Source organism: Rhodnius prolixus, unplaced genomic scaffold (assembly GCF_049639745.1).
Source record: "Rhodnius prolixus isolate KJV_2025 unplaced genomic scaffold, Rpr scaffold_3, whole genome shotgun sequence".
Taxonomy (NCBI): Eukaryota; Metazoa; Arthropoda; class Insecta; order Hemiptera; family Reduviidae; genus Rhodnius; species Rhodnius prolixus.
The window spans coordinates 38,200,604-38,223,186 of NW_027411603.1; the positions used below are offsets into that span (position 1 = coordinate 38,200,604).

Here is a 22,583-nt window from a genome sequence, read left to right on the forward strand (position 1 = left end):
ATCTATACCAACTGGAAAAGTTGATGCTACATTAGGGATTGTGAACAAAACAATGTTCTCCATCTAAATGAAGAGTAAACCATTCATTTAAATTTAGAGCTTTAATACATAGTTATGACGCTGCTATATGCCAGTAAACGGTGGAAAAACAGGTTCTGGATCGGGTCTTTTAAGTACACAAAAAGGCTCAACAGAAAAAATCAGTCTAGAGGCTTACTAGTCAAAAAAATGTGGAATGTTATATGTTCTGCAAAATATTTTCAAAAGTACTGAGAGTTTACACCAGATGTATTTCATAATTATGGAAAGGATAGGAATGCAGGTCTGTAATCACAATCAAAATATATTTGTATTTAAAACGAAAAATCATTTTACAATTTTTTTTAATGATGGGTAAGTTTTTAATTTTAAACCTTGAATTTGCTTTTTTAATTAGTATTAAAAATGAACTTTTCGCTTTATCGTGACTCTTAACTATTAGTTCGTTATATAACAAAATATATTTAGGCATGCTCATGATTTACCTAATAAGTGAAAGATAACTTATCACAGATACATATATATTTTTATAAATATATTTTAAAAACGTAAAAAAAGTATGTTCGTAACTTTTTTTCCAAATTAACTCGTATTCTGGCGAGTATCGATTCTGTTATTCTTTTTATTCCCACCTCCAGCTTCCCACTGTTTGCGAAACATATTATAAAGCTGAACTGAAGCTTGGGCGTCTTGAACGGAACTGTGCTCACCAGATTGGATTTCTGTATTAAGATACTGGGCGGCTAAACTTTTTAAAGAAGGAGTACCAGAACCTTTCCTTCGAAAAAAAGTAGCTGTGTCTCGAATTAGATGCCTTGGATGTCTCAGGAAAAGTACTTCTAAATCATTTTTTATCGCATGACCAACTAGGATCCTGTTTTTGATTAGCTCAGCAACTTCTTTCTGAACAAAATCAAACTCATCCGCATTTTTCAAGTCTGAAGCTCTAACACCACTTATATGTGTCCTGTAATCTGTCACCTCTTCCTTAGGTTTTACAAATTTATCATATAAACAATCACCAAAAAGATTTACAATAGATACTCTCGCTAAAAGATTTTCTTTACCATTCGCTCCAGCCCCAACCATTTCGCAATCCATTCCAATAACTTTTGTTACTTTCTTGTTTTTTTTGTCATTTACAAGTTTCGAATTATTTTTACCAATAATTTCATCAGGTATTTTATGTACAAAATACTTTTTACCTAGTTTTAGAAGATACTTTTCCCAATTATTAGAACCTGTGCATCCCTTGCGGCTTATGTTGGCATGTTCTTTCTGTGTGTCTGCATCGTCTAATATCTTCTTTTCAATTAAAAGTCTACTACTGTTTAAGAAATCCTCATTTCTACTTTTACCAGCAAGATTTTGGTTGATAGGCATCTGGTTTCCCTTCTTATTTTTCCTAGAATTTGAATTAACCTGAAAACAGTAATACAATTAATAAAAATGAGGGACAATCAAAACTACTTGCGACGATGAAGTTAACAGTTTTTTTATTTTAGGAAATGGAGTTTATAGTTTTGGACCAGGAACTAAGTTTTAGTACGACATAACATTGAATTACATGTTATAATATTATTAGATATTATTCATTATTATATTTACAACTTAATTTCTTTCTGAAAAATCTTAGTTACTTACATCAAAATCATTACTTTTCCTGGATGACTCCTGACTTTTTTTTTTCTTAGTTTCCATTCTTGAAGTGTCACTTTTATTACTACACATACTTTTATATTTCCTCTTAAGATTTTGTTTATCTTGTTTCATTGACGTTAAAAATAAAATAACAGGAATTCCAAGAATTCAACTGCATAACCTCATTAAATATACCTGCAACAGCTAATTTCAGAACAAGCAGCAAGACACAATACACCACAACATAACCTTCCTCGAGTTTATGTAATGCTCACGCTACTACAGTTAAGGAATTAGTACAGCCATGTAGCGGACGGCAATGTTATGATTTGTACAAATGTCAAACTGACAGGATTTGCATTGTAAATTGCATTTTCTGTGTAAATATAATTTTGGGTAAGTAATAATACAAACGTAAGTACCTAATAGATATTTTTATTAAATTTATTTACATTTGTTTAAAAATCTTAACGTTTTAATGCTTAATACATGAATGTTTAATACCTAGTTTTTATATATTTATTTGTATGAATTTGATTTAGCATTAGCCACTACTTATTTTGAGCGCATATATTTCCACTGTGGGTTTTCCATGCTTTAAAAAAAAAAGAAAAAAAAAAGCTCAAATGTAAATTTGTGTCATAGTCTTTTATTCGGGATCTTCTTTAATCGCTTGCACACTTCAACTTCTGTATCTTAACGGAGCAGGGCGAGTTAAGCAGCACAGACTTTCTTGTTAAACTAACTTTTATTTTTTTTACTTAATTTTTTGTTCTTTTAAGCCATGTAGATCAACATTTGTGAATTTTTTATACACTTTAGGGCCTGGTCCTGTGCATTCAAACCAGTAGTCTCATCAGTGGAAAAACCCCTAATGTATTCTAATTACTACACCTGTACGAGGTCACTTTAGTATATATTCCTTTGATCAACTTATTCTTGCAAGACAGCGCCTCCATAACCATAAGTTTTTGACGCTGCAAGGAAGTCAGAAAGTACGGTAATGAAATGTTTTTGCAGGTGAAGAGGAACTTATTGATGTAACAACAGTCACAACTAGTCCTCAGTGTCAATTTTTTTTTGCGTGAGTGTAGTTATCTAAGCAAACCTAATATAATTAAATTTAATCTTAGAAGAAAAGTTTATATTTTAGTTGTTACATGAAAGTATTGTTTTCAGGTTTCTTATCAAAAGGAAAGTATTAATGATATTTTTCCATTTAGAATATACGATGGCAGAAAACCTTTATTCACCTGTAGAAGGTAAAATCTATTTTAAATGCTATCAAACAAAGCTTATATCAGTATTAAGAATGTCTTGTAGGAAGGAGCTAGGAATTTTTTTAACGTTTTCTCCTATGCTTGTGAAACACTGTTAGTATTTGGTACATTGGTCTCGCAAAATTTAGGAATAATGTTGGAACCAGCATTTCAAATAATAGCTTATTAGGCACATGGCGCCAAAGACCTCAATGTTGATGCACCTTAATTAAAATAAAAAACACACTTCGCTTTGTTACCTAATTCAGAGTTACTTTCGTAATTATTAGGAAGCGTTTTAGCTAAAAGAGATACACAAAATTATTTGGGACGTGCTCCTAAAAAAAATTAGTATTTAGTAACATGTATGTTAAACTTACATGGATGTTCTCGGTAGGGTTTCTTCTATGTCACTGCACCCTAGAGCCCGGCCAAACTAGCTTTACACTTATTCTTCAAATTAAATATATCCATATTAAATTAACTTTTAGTACCAGAGAGTCCTGCGAAGAAAGCAAAAGGAAACCTCACTGGAATACCTAGAATAGTGCATGATTCATCTGCAGATTTATATAATTGTATACAGGAATGGAATGGCAACCACATAACCGGAGTCTCTGTGATTAATGAAATTTGTAACCTCAAAATCACGCATTTGTAAGTAGAATGATGTAAACAGGATTTAATCATTTAGTTTTGGATTGTCTATGAAATATTGTCTATAATTGTCTATTGGAATGCATTTCGTTTACAGGAATAGCAGTAACGCCTCCGTTGCTTTTCCTGCAGGATTAGAAGAGCTGTGTAATAGTTTAGAAGATGTTTGCAGTAAATTGGTAAGAATGGTTGATGTTGAGTGCTAACATTTAAAGTATCCCTATTTCTATTTAATGCTATTCCTGGAAGTTTTTTTGGCAGGATAGATTGAATCCTAAGAATTGTAACTTTCTTACAGATGACTAAAGTAAAAGAGGTGTTAGGGCAGTGGGAGGAATTCCTGGTACAATGTAAACTCAACTATTAGCACTTCCTAATCGGTCCCTCTCATTACTAGGTTTTTTTTATATATATAAATATCTGAATTCCGACACTTCGACACAACGTCGATGTTTTTATTAAAGAAGAGTTGAAATGCTCACTATTATATTAATATTTAATATTTTTTCGCCGATTAAATATATTTTTTTCTTTAAGAAAAATTAGTTTTTTGCCGATCTTTTAAAAGTTTGTTAAGGTTTGAAATAGCTTTACAATGTTTAATTTCTAAAGATGAAGATGGAAGTTGATCACAAAAAAAAAAATAACAAAATACTGGATTTATTTTATTCCTCTTACCTACCAAAAAACCTCTATGAACATTGCAGTAGTCTCGTAATATTTGCTAGCCTGAAATAATCATTCAGCCATGTTTTATTTATTTATTTTCAGAATACTGTTTTAAATAAAATAAAAGAAGTTAAAAATCACTATGAAGGATTAATGAAATTAAATGAAATGAAAAATATTAATACACCGGTTTTCACAACGTGGCGTGTACAAGAATTTGGTAAATTTATTTAAATATATTTTAATTTTATGTTTAATATTTTATGGTTAATGTTTTAGTTCATTTAATTTTAGTGGAATTAAGCAGCAAAATATTAAGTATGTACGATAAAGAGTTACAAATGAAGCTGTACATAAAAGAAAATATTGCTCACACAAAATATGAAGAAAATTTATTGCTGTATCAGACAATATGGGTTCAGCAACCTTATATAGAAAATTTGGATTTGCAAGTAGAAGCAATGCTTAAAGAAACAACTCTCCGTCAGTAAATTTTGAGAAAAGTTACTAATTTTTTAGTTTCTATTACTCTACTGTGGAAGATTCAATTTTGAGTTTTCAGCGTTTAGAGATACCGTGAGTCTGAAAAATTGTATTTACAAATGTGTTAGCGTATGCTCCCCATAACTAAAAAATAAAAGTTAGCAGAAATCTAAAATTTGATATTTGGTAAAATGCTAACAAGGTTTGGTCAAAATTGGGCAAACAGATGTACCATTGATACAATTACTGTGATAATTTTTTAGTTCTTAGGATTTTTCTAAAGTAGCCAGTAAGTTTTTTATTTTTTTTACTCGTTCATCAACAACTTTTATTAGAAAAATATTTACAGAATAATTCGATTAAGGGCACTCTAGGGAGAGAGGGTGGTCAAACATTTATTTAAAGTGCCAATACCATTGATTGCATCGATTTGCCACCTATATAGTGTTAAATGAAATCACTCAGGATTGAATATCCTAATTTTAAGAAAATCGGCCGACCACATTACTTAATAGAATTTTTTTATTTTATTTTGCAATTTTATAAAATAATGCTCCTATAATTTTATTGGAACATCAGCCGATAGAAAATTTTGTTTGCCGTATTTCTGAATAGAGAAGTTTTGTTGCCTCCAAAAAGTTGCCGGATATTTATAAACCATGAAGTTCTTGGGCAAGCCTGTGTCTTGTTTTTCGTTCCTATTTCTCAGCATCTGTCCAGGTAATTTCTTGACCTATCAGAAGTAATGCTGTTTTCTTTAAAATCTTACCTTGCTTTCGAATTTTTTCAATTCGAGAGTGCATCACTATCATATCAGTTTGCAACTTAGCGATTCACAAGATGTGGATAATTACTTCTCGCTGGTGAAAAGATATTCAATTTGGCCATTGTTATGGACAAGAGCTTTATTAAAATAAGGTTCACAGCTGTTTCTATGGTTACGTGGCACAGATTTATTTTATTAAATTGGTATTTATTCTATTTGTAAAAAATTCTCTTTGTAAGAAGGTGTTCTTTAAGTAAAATGATAGATTTTAAGATTGTAGTGTCATCAACACTAGAACTATTTTTAAAGCAAAAATGCATAGTAATTTCGCCTGATGATAATATATTCTTCGATCTACAGAGCTGGTAGTGATTGGAAACTTAAAAATTTTATGAGACAAAAAGTAACAATTACATTTTACACCCAAACCAATTTATTTTAAGAAGTATGTTTTAGTTTGTATGAATGTCGAAATCAAGTTGTACACTTCATAAAATGTAACCCTTGGCTACAGATAAACAGTACCTTGATTATATGCAAATTATTAACATTTTTTAAAATGAATAGTTGTAAAACCGTACATTCCCAATATTATTATTTACCCGAAAGATTTGAGTATCCTGGTGGGTATTATGAAGCTTGCATTAATTACTGTAATGGATGCGCTTATAGCTTGCTGTAGTTTAGTACTATTAATTAATTCGCCTTATTAATGTTTAACTACCAGATCGCTTTAAAAACTATGGAATTCAGAAGCAGCCGCGTGGTCATCCATTTTATCAGACAACTTCTTCTACATATGGATATTTACCACCTAGTAAACACACTTTTCCTCATTGTTATTTTCCACTTTCGCGAAGTTTTACAAGTCAATTATCTAATTTCGGTATGTACAGAAATTATTCTTTGAATGTGTAATTACGATGCTTATTTAGATGATACTGGTTTTTGCATATCGTCCACATTAGCTTAAGCAAATTCTGTATTTGAGGTTGTGCTTTGTAGAATTGAAAGCATCAGATGTAAATTGTAGAATACATTATGTTTTGAGCTGTTAATTTTTACAATTTAAAAATAATAAAGCATTTATTAAAATACCTGCTAAACATATATTAGTTATATGTTAATAACTTATTAGTATTTTAATGAATGCTTAATCCGTTGTAAATTTTATTAACTTCCTATTAATCCAATAATTTTGTATTATACAATAAACTAAATTTTGTAAATTCCACTAAAATGGTCCAAAAAAAAAACTTAATTACCTGGTAATACATAATTTAAGATATCAGCGTTATAACTTTTATTTCAGCTCTTACAAAATTACACATCTCTAGACAATTACTCAGTATTCTACGCATAAAGCTAGAGTATTCTCCTGAGTGTCTGTATATCATTTACCGACGATTTTTTGCAGTATAACAGTGAAAACAGAAAGTGTTTCGGAATTTCGTTCAAATAAACAATAACTCTAACAGAGAAGTGGTCAAATAATAAATTCCAGTTTCACGTCGAGAAATCCCAGTGATTGCGATTTATGCGTAGAAGATTAGGAAATCGAATTCATGGTTATCTTTCGGGTAAACCTATACCGATTGGACAAGAAGAGAAGCCCTTAGGAGTATGGTTTTATAGATGTATCCTGGTATGTACATATATCTAAATAAAGATTGTTTAAAAGCGTTCTGTCCAATTCATGTCCTGGCCTGATCATCTGAACTGTATTCACCTGCTGTGGTATATACTCTAGTAGAGTTGTACATCGCATCGACTTAGCAAAGAAATTCAAGGTTACTGACAGTGATAACCAAGTTGAACTGCTAGCCATTCTTAAGACTCCAAAATAAATAAATTCTTAACTGTTAGAAAAAAAAAAAACAATTCTGTTGTAAATTCCTAGGTGTGTTAAGAGACCAATGCAACCACAATCTAACTGCCAAACATTCAGCTCAAGACTAAGGAAATTGAAGATAGGACTGGATTTAAAGGTAAAACTGCAGCGGTAAAATCATTTTCTGAAAAAAAAGGCAAGCCGGAACTCTGGCTCTTTTCGCGCACTAGAAGCAGGTCTTTAAATGACTGGGAAGAACTCTGCATCCTCATGTTTCAGTTACCTTCTCAATGTCAAGAGTCTACGATCTTGGGAAACTAATGTCAAAGTAATTAACAGCTTTTTTCTAAGCATGAAGTAAAGAAAACAGACAGTCTTAGCGTTAAAATAAATCTCAACTCTCAAAGCCATGGAAGAAAATCTCGTTCCTGATATCAGTTTAATGTAATTGATAGTCTCACTCCAAATGTCATCTTAATATTCGATTTTCTTTTGGAGACAAAACAGTAAATTAATTGAGGAGCTCTTTTGAAGGGACAAAATTGACCACATTGACCCTACCTGCTCATTTCAAAATCATTAGATGAAAATGTATAGTTTGTTAATTTATTTTACTCAAGTAAGTATGTATTATGGAATAATGGAAAGGTGCCACGATAGCGGAGCGGTTAGAGACGAAGCCCGCAAAGCAAACGTATTGTAATGGTTTCGATTCCCGATTTAGGCCTTGGATTTTAATTCAACATTTCTCTTGACGGGAATGGTTGAATTCGCTGCGATCCTCATAGATCTACTGTGCACGTACGAAATCTTGTGCTGCAAGATTAGACGGGGCAACACTCTCTCTTCGTTAAGGCCCCAGACTCCGAATTAGGGAAGGTAAATGGTATATTCTTTTATAATAACAATAGGGAATGTCAATCTCTGGAAGCATCTCCACAGTTTGTCAGGAAGCGAATTGGCCTCTCTTCATTTTCTCTGCAGGATCTGCAGATGTTGCTTCCATGCTCAGCTTTTTCAGGCAACCACTGAGTCGGGAACAGCATATTTTGACTCTTCCAAGGCAAGCTTCAAATATTTGTTAGTTATTACAGCCTAGTCAGATCTTGGTCTGCCGCAGCCCTAGGTAGGCACTCATTCCGGAACTTACCTCTGTTAGTTCTCCTCTTGGAGAAGCTCAACACATACATCTCTCGTGAGGGTTCGGATCTTACGAAAGGAGTTAAGTATCGAGTATTCAACAACCAATCTTGCAAGAAACATCGATATTATTATCGAGAGTATTGGAACAACTCTAGAAGTTTAAGAGGTTATAGCGAGGTCACTTGCCACACATTCGACTTAATCTTATCATGTTATCACTACAAACTAGTGATGGGCAGAACGAGTCCGCGTTTGGAGTCGTTGGATTTGAATCAGTTCCAGGGTTGGAATCGATTCCAACAACTCGTTCACTGATTCCAGTCTGTACTTACCCTATGCATTAGTACAAATGTCACGCATTGTAATTAAATACATCATTAAAAGTTAGCTTTTCCAGTTAATAACAAAACTATATTTCTTTAACACACATTAAGTAGTTCCCTAATTTCCAATTGATCTGATAAATATAAAATTAACAACGTAACCAAATATTAACAAAAATAGGCTAGTCAAATATAAAAATTAAAGCAACTGCAGTTTTGTCGTTATCTAGCTTGACCACTGGAGTTAACTTGATTCAAGAAGAAAAACGGAAATGGGTAGGAAATTATTCCCATAAAAAAAAATTATAACCCTTCAAACAAAATGATAATTATAATTACTCATAAAGAAAGAAATATTTATTTACTATGAATTGAATATCAAGCTTTTAAAATATCTCATTATTTTACAAAAAGAAAAAGCTGTGTGCCAAATCTTTAACTTAGCGGCTGGACGCTCTTTCTCTTATCTTCATTGGCGAAAGTTAAATCGTGTACATGTTATTACGACGATCAAAGTAATACTGAGCTAAAAAATAGTATTACCTAACTGGTTTACTTACTGCTGTATCCCTCCCACTCTATCACCTATTTCACAAACATTCGTCGATTGGAAATAGGTTGTAGTTTAATATTCGTTTCATTTGAAAACAAAAAACATTATAACGCTTTCTCAAGATGTTTTTAATTCTTAAAAATTTGTTTTTGTCCATTACTCTTATAAAATGCGAAGAATTTCGAATAAAATATAATATACAAACACAGAATGATCTAGAGTGCAGGTGGAGTCAGTCGTCGTTGCCATGGTGATGGAACCGTTTAACGACTCCGGTTCCAGCTCCAGCATTTTCTATTGGCTAGATTCAGTGAACGAAAAAATGGAACGAGTCCGGTTTCAAAAGGATTTAAATCACTCCGGATTTGACTCCACCAATTCCAGTGGATTTAACCAATGAAATTGCTGGAGCTGGAACCGGAGTCGTTAAACGGTTCCATCACCATGGCAACGACGACTGACTCCACCTGCACTCTAGATCATTCTGTGTTTGTATATTATATTTTATTCGAAATTCTTCGTATTTTATAAGAGTAATGGACAAAAACAAATTTTTAAGAATTAAAAACATCTTGAGAAAGCGTTATAATGTTTTTTGTTTTCAAATGAAACGAATATTAAACTACAACCTATTTCCAATCGACGAATGTTTTATTTTAGTGTAAACGACTACAGTATTAATTATTTTCATTTTAATTTGCCTCAATTTTTTGGGGCGGGGCGGAATCACTTTTTTTAAAAATAGGGATTTGAATCAACTCGTTCCACCATCGGACTCGTTCCAGTGGAACGAGTCCGCTCTAATAGCCCATCACTACTACAAACATAGGTTCACCCACTGCCCGGCCCATTTAGTAATTTAAATTACGTGACAATGATAGGCGAAGAACTGGATTTAGTCGTTTTTGGTTCCTGTATGATTGATCTTCTGTGGTAAGATTCTGGTACATTTAGAAATGGCATTTTAATAGATTAAATTGAAAAATTACAAATATTCTGTCAAGGTAGTTATGCTCCACGGCTACCAAGTGTGGGAGAGACAATACGTGGCACACATTTTGAAATTGGTAATGGTGGAAAAGGAGCTAATCAATGTGTAGCCGCTGCCAAACTTGGGGCTTCTACAGCCTTAATAGCAAGGGTAAACTTGGATATATTTTATTTTAGCTTAATGAATTAACTTCAAGCATCTAGATAAGTGAGGTTCACCTTTCATTTGTTTTTACGGAATAAACTGTGCGTTCTAGAAATTTGAGTTTTTAGCGAGGTCACATACCACATATTCCCCTTACTCTTAACCACCTCATCACTACATCTACAATCCCACTTATTGTCCGGTCCATCTAGTGTCACAATAATGGGCAAAAAACTAAAAAAGTTAATCATATTTAGTTCCTGTATGATTGATCTTTGTAAGATTCCTTTGCATTTAAATTGAAAAAATATTTAATCTCAAACCTACAGAAGAGAAGAGAAGAAGGCGCCTAAAATCCATACTGCATTTTACCGAGCTTGGTTATTTTTGAGCGAAGACTTGTCAAACTGATGCATCCCTTATGCCTTTGTTAGTTCATCTGCAATTTGATCTAAGTTGTTCCACTCTTATTAAAGTCCTGGTTTGTTTGTTTCCTGGATTTGCTAAGCCTTTGCCGAGGCAACGACACTTTGGTTGCCTTTTTAGGTGTTATCGGTGATTATCTTTCCAAAAAAGAAGTTCTAGTAGACGTTCTGGCTGGTTATTACATAAAAAGTATGTGTAATTGAATGTAATGTATATTATCTTCAAGTGAGAAATGAAGATATACGTTTTCCGATTTTTTTTTTTTTAATGAATCTACAAAAAGAATTTTTATATTTGTAGCTCTAACCTTCTATAAAAAAATTTAAAAAAAATGATAAAATAAAAATATAAAATAAAATTAAGCTTAAATAAAATAAATCTTGATAAAATAAAATTTTCATTTTATAAATGAATTTTCCAGTTAGGGGATGATTATTTTGGAAAGAATTATCTGCAAAACCTTAAACTCCATGGCGTAAATGTCGATTATGTCGTTCTAACCGAAGGTACTTCTAGTGGTATGGCACAAATTACAGTGTCAGAAAAAGGTAAGGTTTTGCTTCTTATTAAATACTTGAATCAATTGAAATTTGGAATGTTTGAGTTTTGTATTGATTGGTTTTTGAGTATACCTTTGGAAACTTGATTTTGTCGATGGCTACAGGCTCGCACAGCTAATTTGTTTAGTTCTGCAGAGTTCAATTCCCGGACCTTGCATTTTATTTGAAGTTTTTGAGAAATTTATTATTAAGTATGTCTGCTAATTGCCTCCGCCTACGTCACCAAATTTGGAAGTTAGGCGTAGATCCAACGGAAAGAATGTGTATTAATTTACTTTTTAGATTAAAACGTAGCAGCATTTTAAATAAAATATACTATATGAAATGTCGAAAAGTCCCTTTTAATAGCTTAATAAATTTTCTGTAAACTTAAATTTCTGGCTGTGCTTATTGCCCATTAATGATGGAAGCAAATGAATTAGTTGAACTCATGTGTCGCTTTAAAAAATGTACAATTTTTCAGTAAGTACTCTCAGAACTTATTTCTCTTCTACCGGAAAGTGTAGAGAATTTTCAAAATCCTTTATTCTTCTCTATTCATGTAATTTATCCTGGAATTCAAGCATTTCTCACCCTTTCCTTAAACGCTTTAGAGATGCGCTGTTTTTTAAGCATTCCGTTTATGTGCCCAAATTTGCTAGATGACCTATTTTAATGTTTATAAAGGAAGTTCCGTTTTAATGATTGGATTTTTCGTTTGTTTTTTATTTTCAGGAAAATGGTCTTTATGATTTTCTCTGAAATTCGTATATCATCTAATTACATGTCACCTTGATATATAACTTTTATTTTAATACATTTATACGAGAATTTAAATTCGTGCATTTCTGAGAAGAGATTACATTGGGTAAGACAGTCATCAAGTTTCCAACAGAATAATGTACGGTTTTATCAACTTTATTGGCCGACCGCGAAGACGTTGGCTTGATGATGTTAAGGAGGACTTGAGAGTCCTTGGAGTGTCAGGATGGAGGACAAAAACAGCCAATAGAGATGTCTGGAGTCGCATTATTAAGGAAGCCAAGGCCCACCCCGGGCTGTAGAGCTACGTAGTAGTAGTAGTAGTTTATCAACTTTATAATGTGGGCCTTTTTTCCTATTTATTCGCTCTTAAATACTATACAGATGTTGATGAGTTGAAAATTAAATTTTTTATGAGAGCTGTAAAATTATTAAAGATTTCTTGTTTATTTATTAAAGTTATAACATTTTTAAGGAGAAAATCAAATAGTAATCGTGCCTGGAGCAAACAATAAACTTAGCTTTGAAGACGCAAAGAAATGTGGAGATCTCCTGCAAAAGGCTAAGGTGGTTTTATTTCAACTGGAAACCCCGTTGAAAGCAACTTTAGACACCCTAAGATATTTAAGGAAAAGTGGTAAGTAATATTGCTTTTCTGGCATATTGAGGTTTGGTTAAATAAAAATTTGTAGTAAGCCCTATTTTAATCGCCAAACTTTTGACCAACAGATGCTGTCTTTTTCAAAATAATAAGTATACATAAAAACATTCCACAGTAAATTGTTTTCAAACTCCTTAAAGTTTCTTTTTTCACAAAATTTTTTTTTAAATTATAAACATTCATGTTAACACAACCACGAAATTAATGGATACCGAAATGTTGACTGAGGGATAACTGACTTTGAAAAACGGTGACTAGCAAAGTGGGTTTTTAATATATTCTAAAACCAAATAGAAAATTAAACTTTATAATTAAGATTTTTAAATTATTAAAACAGAACACAATTCAGTCGCAGAATACTACATAGGGGATAAAGGCCAAACAACTCCATTATTTGGTTTTCGTTGATACATTCCACGATCATAACTGACCCTACAAAGCTCATCATAAAATTTTAATTTTTAGATTTATACTTCATCAGAGTAACTTTTATTTTCCCCTCCCCCCCAAAGAGAACCAATAATTAACATTTACATTTTTGTTCTTTATTAATTTAATCTTTTGCATTTTAAAGTGTGACTGAGATTTTTCAAGTCTGTTTATTATCTTGAAGTTTCTTTACTAAATTATTCCAGATTTATAAAATGAATTTATTTTTTTATTTTCTAGAGGGGCCATTGACTATCATTAATGCAGCACCGGCAATTCCTGATGTTGATAAGGAAATTTTTAAGTTAGCCCATATAACATGCGTCAATGAGTGCGAAGTAAATAATTCAACAAATAGTTTAATAAATAATGTATTATTCGCTGTAAAATATACTTCATTCTTTCTTCTTTAGGCTGAGGCTTTTACCGGTATGAAAATTACATCTGTTAAAGAAGCTTTTGAGGCTCTTAAATCTTTACTATCAATGGGCTGTAATATTGTAGTAATAACGTTAGGCGCAGAAGGTTGTGTTTTTGGAGGTGAAGGATTACACGATGAACATGTTCCTGCAGACATTGTGGACGCCATTGATTCAACGGTATTAAGCAAATATTTTATTAAACATACCATAAAGCAGTTTGTAATTTCAAGATTTAAAGTATTCTGAGGTGATATCTAAGCACTGGTATAAGTATAAGAGAAATTAGCTCTGCATGAATTCAATCGTAAATTTTAGATAAAATTAATTTTGCCGAGATTGTGGTAGGTAAATGAAAACAATTTTTCAACTATGGGCGATAATTTTTTTGTGAAATTTGAATTTTCATTACTAGTAACGAGGATTCGGCCTATTGGTCGATTGTGATTTATTAATCACATTACTAATATTTCCCAGTGTATCATCAAATTTATTGTATTCCTCAGGCGTTATTGTGCGAGTAGATTGTCACGTACAAAATTGGAGGCACTGTAGGCACTACAATTGCTTTAAAACTGACAACCAACTCGCGCAACAAGACCCTGAATTTATTATATTAATCCTAGCTACCGTTAATCTAAAAAATAACGGTCACAAAACACACAAAAATACTGATTGTCTTTGGCACGATGAAAAATAAAATGTTTGCATTAATATGCAAAGCAAAAACAATAACATACAATAGAATAACCCGGATTTATAGCCAGAGATATTAAGTACTAGATTGCAATTTGTTATGTATTACATACGTTTAAAATTATTTAATTTTCAGGGTGCAGGAGATGCATTTTTAGGTGCTCTTGCATATTATGTTGGAAAGTTGCCACAAATTTCATTCCATGAGAAAATTAGGAGAGCTTCCAAAATTGCTACATACACCGTGTTAAATAAAGGCACACAATCCAGTTTCCCATTAAAGAGTTCTTTGCCAAATAATTTGTTTGAATAACAGTAAAAGTATTTGTTTTCATAGATTCATTTTAATTTTTTGTTATGAACTCAAGAATAATACATGTAAGAGAAATGTCAGAATTAAAATGAAGAAATTTGAGAGTAGTGATTTGAAGTACAGAAAATCCAACATTTATGTATATTTTTTCAATAAATTTATTTTTCTGTTTAATTTGACATTTTTTTGCGTAAAAATTTATCACAAATCTGGTGTGAAACCCAGATTGTCTAAAATTTAGAAGGACCCAAGAAGATGATTTGTATTAGTCGCATGAATTGGACAAAACATTTATTGTTGAAGTAAGAAAAAGTTTTTGTTAAGATTTCTTTTTTCTTCACAGACACAATAGTTAAAAATTTGAGGACCTGGAAGCATATAATTTTCTAAGAACTATGGTACAACAATCTCAGCTGAATGGTTCCAATGTTTATATTAATACTAGCAGTACCCGTTCACACGTTGCTGTGTTTGAACAAAAAGGCAGTTTTGATACCTCAGACATAATTTATTAATGACCAAATGTATACAATACATCGAAATGAAAATTAACAATAAAATTACCCCTACTTCAGAGTACAGTAGTGTCCTTGCGAAGGTATCATTTCTACATAATGTGAAAAATTCAGTTAATGTTGGCGTGGTGACATTGCTCTTGCACGTACATTTTCTGATGTAAAATACACACGCTGTCCATTTTCAAGATGTACAGCTAAATGAACAACCGTTGAATATCGTTCATGAATGGAAAATGATATACAGGTAATACGCCATACAGCCTCATTGCTACTTATGAAGCGTCCCAGTTGATATTGGGTGACTTCATCGTTAGATGCAGTTGTATTTTCCACTCCAAACACTGCCATATCGCTTCCTTTGTTCACATATGTGCAAATATATTTTCTAGCTTTCACTGAATTGCAGTACCCAACATTTATTGTGTGCGTTATACGTTTTTAGTACTAATGGAGAATATGGTACTACCCAACGATTATCAACATCAATAGTATTGTTGAGTACTTTTAGTTTAATGGATTTTCCACCATCTTCGGTATAATTTATTCTCGTATTAATAATTGCAAAAAACTGTTTTTCATGGTTTTCATGGTTACACTTTCAACAAATATTACTAATTAAATGTTATTTTGATATTTTTGGGATATTTGTTCGGGTGTACCTAGAACCCCAACTCTGATTTTAAAAAAACTTTGCAAAAACCTTCCCGGGGATATACCTAATAATTTCCCAAATTTTCACGGCGATTGGATGTATGGTTTTTGAATCTATCGAGTACAAACAAACAAACAGATACACATTCATTTTTATATATATAGATTTAGAAGCCAATTGTGACTAAACCTCACACGTTTCTTGAATATGGAGATAAGTAGCTCAGTTATTCTCTACTTAAGCAGTGTTTTGGTATTTCCAGTTATTTTGTTCGCTATTTGCAGTTAGTTCCGCATGCAGGGCCTAATCTGAAAAATAAAGTAAAGCCTATTCTTTCAGGCTTGCTTTACGTCCGACTACCAAGTTAGCTTCGTGGACGGAGACGAGTAGCAAACATACTTTACTACGGATTTCTCATATTAATCATTAATTGAAATCCAAGGCCTATAACAGGAATCGAACCTACTGACCCAACTACTATACATCTTATCTTCGCGGGCCTTGTCTATATCCTCTAGGATACCGTGGCGCTATAACGATGATAATAACTTTCCCTTTAAAATTTATGTCACAACCTAATCCACTAGTATCCCAACTTACTGCATTGCCTGGAAATACTCCAAGACGGCTGAAGCGCAGGTGGCCACGCGATCTTCTCTATGAAGTGGTTACATTGTTTACTGTTTTTGTCGTTACATATATGACTGGATGTAAATTACTTTAGTTTTGGTTGGTATGAAATGGTTCTCGAATTCCGAAGAACTATGATGTAACGCATCTCTCCAAATACTTATTGATTACGAATGTAATCCCTTTTGAAGGACATTCATTGGTCTTAAACGTTATAAGCTGTGTGCAAGCACCCAAAGCACATCACGCACAATTAAAAACAAAAACTATTACACAAGTCGCCTAGGACCTTTGCCTCTTTAAGATTCATCCGCTTCAACAAACTGTAACTACTCTCTTTTTAAGTTTTGATAATTTTTCCGGCTTTATATTAAATCGAGCATGAAACTCATCCTCACTATCATCACACATTATCTTTATATAGACATCTTTATATGTCATTGAAAAGATCATTAACGCGATGAATGAATGTGATAATAAATAATTAAGCTAGATAAACTTCTACTTGATTTTTATCGGCCGTGAAGGTATAGGTAAGATTAGTCTGATGTAAGCAACTGAATTGAAAATATTAAAAGAAAGAAGGAAAAGTAACATACAAGAGCATTTTTTCTTTTTTTTAATCAGGAAAGGAATACAAAATGAGTTTTTCAACAAACTTCCATAGTTTATTTAACAAAAAGCGAGATTGGGTGAAATTTTTCTTTTTGCCAGAGGCAATTGTAAAATTAAGATAATTTTTTGTATTTTTTTTAAATAGAAAATTCAAGCCTACAGTCACCATAAATATGTAGGAAAGCTTAGTATATTTTGTATACACCCGCTTACACCAGAAACTATCAAACACAAAAAATTGGGGTCTTCTTCTCTATACATATATATCATATAAGGCAAGTGATTATTTTTTTAAAAGATTTATTTATTTATTTTTTGCTATAATAATTACATTCGCACACAACACACATACGCAAGCACGCATGTGAGATGTGCGAGCGCACGCGCCTGCGCATGCATGATGCAAATTACAACCTTTACATTACCTTGTACATTTTTTCAACTAATTTATTTAGGCGTATTTCATACAACCTGCTTTTATCGTTTTTTATTTATTTATTTTAATAATTTACAAACAGCTGAGTGCTCTGTAGGCTTGATTATTTATTTTTAAAATATTTACTATATAAGGAAACATGATGTCATTAAACTATAAGTATTAATCTAAATAAGATATAGTTCATTTTTTTTTTCTTCATTATTCAATATAAATAGTCTACAAATCACAAAATCTTTTTTTTTTTAACTTTTTATGTCCTCATTTTTTTCTTTTATAATTTTTTTGTGTGTTTGCTATAGAAATGGCGTAGCACACGAGAACGGGTAATTTCCTGTAGGAACTGTAAATCTACATTACTCTGAAGAGCAAACCCTACTAAAAAAAAAGTCATTATTTTGTTAAAAGCCTCATTTCTTCATCTAAACAAAAATAGTTTAATCAGTAATTAAAAGAAATGATACTGTCTTTTTCTGAAAAATCGAATATATCAGCTAAATTATATGGAAGAGCTAAATTGTACACTTTTCATTTTGTTGCTTTGCCATTTCGATATAACACGTTTTATTTATTTATTTTTTTTACTTATAGTGAATTCTTTCTTCATAATAAATACTCAACAACGCACTATTTAATAATTACTATAGTATATTTTTATATGTACATCACAAACAAGACATACTTTATTACATAGAAGCTTGTAAACTTATTCTACAGAATGAGTTATATGGTATACGCTCTTTTTTTTAGTTAAATTTATTATTTATTTTAAATATCTCTCTTTTTTTTTTATAATTAACTGTTCACCCACTTATTTTTGGGGGGTACATGCAGGGGACACCTTATTTGTTTATACGAGATATATTTTGTACACACTGCTGCAAATCTTTCGTTTAGAACAACGTTATTAATTTATTCAGGATAAAAATTTTACTTCTCTTTTATATAAATGTTTCTATCCCGTTCTAAGTCTAGTGAACTTATTTTAAAAACCAAACTTAAATATTCAATAAAAACATGCGCTATTGTTTGTTTCTCACCTAAGTGCTTTGTGTTTTATTGAACTAATACTCTTTTTTAAATATACTATTTATTCGAGGAATAGGGAACATTTTGCAAATGAGAAAAAAAAAAACTGTTTTGGATGGTTTCAAAAATATAGATTGTTGTGGCTTTGATAGCCATTTTATGTCAAAAATAACATTTAAAAAAAAAACGAAAACATACTCGAAAACTATTAAATAATATGAAAAAAGGATTTGTTTTCTTCTTTTGTTTACAGTATATACTCTTCGTATTTTTATTTTACATTGCTCTAAGTCTATAAAATTCCGCAAAGCTACTCCATAGCAAAAAGAAAACAAAACAAAAACCTGCAATGATTACGTCTCATTTGCTTTGCAATACTTTTAAGCCGATAACTTGTTATTTGTTTAAAATAGTAGAATAACCACATATGTTCCCCCTTGCCGCTATTTAATTGAATTTTTTCTTCCTTCTTTAAGTCTGAAATAAAATTTATAATTTATAAATAAAATGTAGTACATATAATAGTACTTTTGTAAATAGCAATACTTTGCCATAAACTTGGCGACAGTGGGTGAAAACATATGTTAATTTAATTGAAAAAAGAAGAAAAGTGAATGACGTTTACAATTTACACAATTCCATTCTTTCATAATGCCTTTCTTTAATTTTATTTAAATATATATCTTCTTTTTTTTTCATAAAATATCCATATGTGCATGTGTGTAGTATATATATATTCGTAATAGAATATGTATGCGTACATACATAAATATAATACATATGCTTATATTTTTGTTATATATATATATATATTTATTTTTATGTATATCTATGATTAATTATTATACAATTCTATTACTGATAATATCTTTTCTAAACTAATTTTTTTTTTTTTTGTTAATTAATTTCATTTATACGGTTTTTGTGTCTAATAAGAGAAGAAACATATTTTAAGTTTTTGGTCTTTTATCGTACTAAATTGGCAGCGCTGTGTAAACATATGGAATTAAAATAAGTAATGTTTTATTATTTTTTTTTTTAAAAAAAAAAAGCTGACTGTGAGGTAAATTTTATAGCCCTGAGAAAGTACTCTGGTAAGAAATATGTATAAAACAACAAATATAGTTAACATTGTGTGACCAGCATTTTTTATTTATTTTTTTCCTTTATTATTAAAATGTGATTCTTCTAATATTGAACAATTTTTTTTTTTTTTTTTTTTTTTTTAGGATAAAAAAGTCTTTTAGAAGGAGCATTAATTTTTGGGACAGAAAAGATAGGATAAAAAGTGACAAGGGAGAACAGTACGGTCAAGCTACTTTTAGGCCAGGTGTGGTCCCCATTTATTTTTTTTATTTTTTAAATTACTTTTTGTTTAGTATTTACTGAGTGAAATTTTGGTTTAGCTGCACTGTTACATTGTTTGAGCTACTGTAAAGATGGATTTTCATTTTTTACAAGTGTAAAAAAAAAAACAAAAAAAAAACTAGAATTGTTTATCACTCCAAAACATAACCCTTAACATTTAATCAAGTAATTAATATGTAATAAACTGCATATTAATTTTTTTTTTTTCATTTCTGGAAAATAGTATTGTACTGATCCTGTATTATTCGATAAACTATCAATTCAATTTGTTTTCTAGTTGATTTTAACTAAAAAAAAAATTGTCAAATCGAATTACACAGAAGCTTACAATAGTATATATTATATTTATATATTCAATTTTTAATATTATATTTATTTATATATATATCAATCTGGTTGCCCATTTTAGGAAGGGGTCTTTTTCATCAAATTACATCACATTTACACTATATTAACATCTCTTTTTCTTTCATACATACAAATTATTAACTACTTAATTTTAACAAATCTATACTACTTCATTTTTATATGCTAATGGGAAAACCTTATTGCATATTTCTTTTAATTATTATTTTCTTCAAAATATTTATAAGATATAAAAGATTACACCTGTTACCTATTTATGAACACATTGGTTACGGCATCGCATCTTTTAAGGTTTTCCAAACCCGATGGCGTATGTGTCGTCGTTGATAATTTTCTGTGTCTTTTATCACTTCTTTTTCTAAATAATAATAATAATTAATAATAATAATAATAAAAAGAAACACACACTTAAGACAAAGGGTGTCCTATAGTTCTTTTATATTGTTCATTTGTGTTAAGTAATTAAAAAACAAAACAGAGACCAACAAAATGAATTACCCACTTTAAAAAAAAAAAAAAAAAAATCACAAACACAAGCGCACTGTTCATATTTTCATTGTTCTATTTTATTTTCATTTATTATAATTATTTATCTTGTTCATAAATAAAAAGTATTTAATGCATTTGTCGTGAAAGAACGGTCGTTAATGACGATTGATTCTGCTATACAATATGACAGCTGCCCTTCAAGCCGTTGATTATTATTACAACAGATCGAAAGCTGTCAGCTATCTAAATCTCAGTGTGATAAGACTGGCGATTGCTGTACACACACCATAGATATATCCTGTTCTTCTTGGTTTGACTGAGCACCGCTAGGCGCTACGGCTGGTTGAAAATATGCCTGTGGCGGTGGCACTGGTGGAACTGTACCAGGAACTGTACCCGATGTTGCTATTGGTACATAGCTGCCTCTTGTTGGATACCTTGCTCGATTGTGATAGTGACTATGAGGTAACGGCTCTACTTCCATTGCTTGTATATCGCCTCCTCCACCTCTATTTCTTACCAGACCGCCTGGTAACAAAAATAAATTATTTTTTTCATTAGCCTAATTAAAAAAATAAATCTTTTATTTATCCCTAATCATTTCAACAATTCAGTGAACAAGTATCTATACAAAAAACAATAACGGTATTCGCAACTTTGTTTCAAATAGAAACACTAACACTTAAGATATTTTTGTTATATTCCAATTAGTGTTCATTTTCCTTTTAGAGACAATTCTTTAATCATTTTAGATTTCAAAGGAAACCTTAGAATTGAAACTTTGATGCGAAGGAAAGTTGTAAGTAATGCATTTTAGTTGTAGAGAAGATATTTCTTAATCATTAATAATTAAAGATATAAAGTTCAAATTTTACGAAATTATTTCATAAATTTAATTTAATAATTGCCTAAAGTGAACAGAATAAATTAGATTCTGTCACATTGCAAATATAGAAATCTTTTTTTTTTTCTCAATCTAAACAGTGTTCTGGCTACAGAAGAGAGCATTATTTTGTTTTTAGCTATTCTGACACAAAATAAAGGAAGAATGTGGAAGATTCGATAATATGCTCATTTATTTTTATTAAAAATATCAAAGAATAAAATTATTCAGATGTTTCTGGCAAAATGTGATAAAATTTGTTAGTTAAATTGATTGAACATACAAATCAAAAGCTTTCTTGTAAAAATAACTTATGTAATATCTCATTCAAGGTACTTGATAGTTGTTAAACACTTGAGTTGTTGATAAGTGCAATTGAAAAAATAAATTTCAACATTTTAGAGAAAAGACAATAGTGAAAAACATTCTAGCATTTGTAGGCAATGTAATATTTCAATACTTTGATTAATAGGTCGGTCATAATATGTGCAATATAAAATAAAAAAGTGAAATATTACCAAAACGAACATTCCGTAAGCGCAAGTAGAATTAAAAGAGGAATTTGGCATAAAATCTTCTTAATAGTCACCATTGCCAGTGACCAATTAAGAGATAATGTATCTCTAGATAAGTAAACAGTAGGGGCAGCAAGTATCATTTGCTAGTCAACTACCATTCATTGAAACTTATGTTGATGCGATAGTAAAACAAGAGATCCAAGAATCAGTTTTCTGTAACTAAATATTTGTATACAACCAATTTATGTAATTTCCATATGAAATTGAGAGCAATAATCAACTATCATTCCTAGATAACTTTTTTATTAATGGAAGAAAACGAAATATTAAACATG

General features: G+C 31.0%; 4 protein-coding genes across 8 annotated transcripts in view; 2 read left to right on the forward strand and 2 right to left on the reverse strand.

Annotated features, from left to right (window-relative positions):
* Positions 1-330: 330 nt before the first annotated feature.
* On the reverse strand, positions 331-1,947 carry LOC141452533 (uncharacterized). Its single transcript, XM_074124795.1, has 2 exons — positions 1,684-1,947; positions 331-1,461 (listed from the first exon to the last, which is right to left on the reverse strand). Exons 1-2 carry the CDS (start codon positions 1,810-1,812, stop codon positions 622-624), a joined length of 969 nt encoding a protein of 322 aa, XP_073980896.1. The 5' UTR covers positions 1,813-1,947; the 3' UTR covers positions 331-621.
* On the forward strand, positions 1,945-6,572 carry LOC141452536 (cyclin-dependent kinase 2-interacting protein-like). 3 transcript variants are annotated; one of them, XM_074124801.1, is made up of 7 exons: positions 1,945-2,076; positions 2,701-2,764; positions 2,860-2,942; positions 3,431-3,596; positions 3,694-3,775; positions 4,368-4,485; positions 6,242-6,572. In XM_074124801.1, exons 3-7 carry the CDS (start codon positions 2,885-2,887, stop codon positions 6,430-6,432), a joined length of 615 nt encoding a protein of 204 aa, XP_073980902.1. In that variant the 5' UTR covers positions 1,945-2,076; positions 2,701-2,764; positions 2,860-2,884; the 3' UTR covers positions 6,433-6,572. The 3 variants fall into 3 exon arrangements, with proteins under 3 accessions (XP_073980902.1, XP_073980901.1, XP_073980900.1); XM_074124800.1 differs by lacking the exon at positions 6,242-6,572 and adding an exon at positions 4,560-6,108; XM_074124799.1 differs by lacking the exon at positions 6,242-6,572 and adding an exon at positions 4,545-5,603.
* A 3,566-nt stretch (positions 6,573-10,138) lies between these two features.
* On the forward strand, positions 10,139-14,918 carry LOC141452534 (ribokinase-like). The gene is made up of 7 exons (XM_074124796.1): positions 10,139-10,297; positions 10,373-10,505; positions 11,347-11,473; positions 12,702-12,863; positions 13,557-13,654; positions 13,730-13,915; positions 14,568-14,918. Exons 1-7 carry the CDS (start codon positions 10,239-10,241, stop codon positions 14,742-14,744), a joined length of 942 nt encoding a protein of 313 aa, XP_073980897.1. The 5' UTR covers positions 10,139-10,238; the 3' UTR covers positions 14,745-14,918.
* Positions 14,919-20,957: 6,039 nt separating this feature from the next.
* The window catches only part of mnb (minibrain), a 159,620-nt gene continuing 157,994 nt past the window's right edge, over positions 20,958-22,583 (reverse strand). For 2 of the 3 annotated variants that reach the window (XM_074124785.1, XM_074124784.1), the window contains one exon: positions 20,958-21,375. In XM_074124785.1, coding sequence (XP_073980886.1) covers positions 21,098-21,375 — 278 coding nt within the window. In that variant the 3' untranslated portion in view covers positions 20,958-21,097. The remainder of the gene's footprint in view (positions 21,376-22,583) is intronic. The other variant, XM_074124786.1, reaches the window with a different exon arrangement.

Coding starts and splice junctions, on each gene's coding strand:
- LOC141452533 (XM_074124795.1), bottom strand. CDS start 1,812: ATGAAACAAGATAAACAAAATCTTAAGAGGAAATATAAAAGTATGTGT. Junction 1,462..1,683: donor GGAAAAGTAATGATTTTGAT/GTAAGTAACTAA, acceptor TACTGTTTTCAG/GTTAATTCAAATTCTAGGAA.
- LOC141452536 (XM_074124799.1), top strand. CDS start 2,885: ATGATATTTTTCCATTTAGAATATACGATGGCAGAAAACCTTTATTCA. Junction 3,597..3,693: donor AACCTCAAAATCACGCATTT/GTAAGTAGAATG, acceptor TTTCGTTTACAG/GAATAGCAGTAACGCCTCCG. Junction 4,486..4,544: donor GTGGCGTGTACAAGAATTTG/GTAAATTTATTT, acceptor TTAATGTTTTAG/TTCATTTAATTTTAGTGGAA.
- LOC141452534 (XM_074124796.1), top strand. CDS start 10,239: ATGATAGGCGAAGAACTGGATTTAGTCGTTTTTGGTTCCTGTATGATT. Junction 12,864..13,556: donor AAGATATTTAAGGAAAAGTG/GTAAGTAATATT, acceptor TTTATTTTCTAG/AGGGGCCATTGACTATCATT. Junction 13,916..14,567: donor TGGACGCCATTGATTCAACG/GTATTAAGCAAA, acceptor TTTAATTTTCAG/GGTGCAGGAGATGCATTTTT.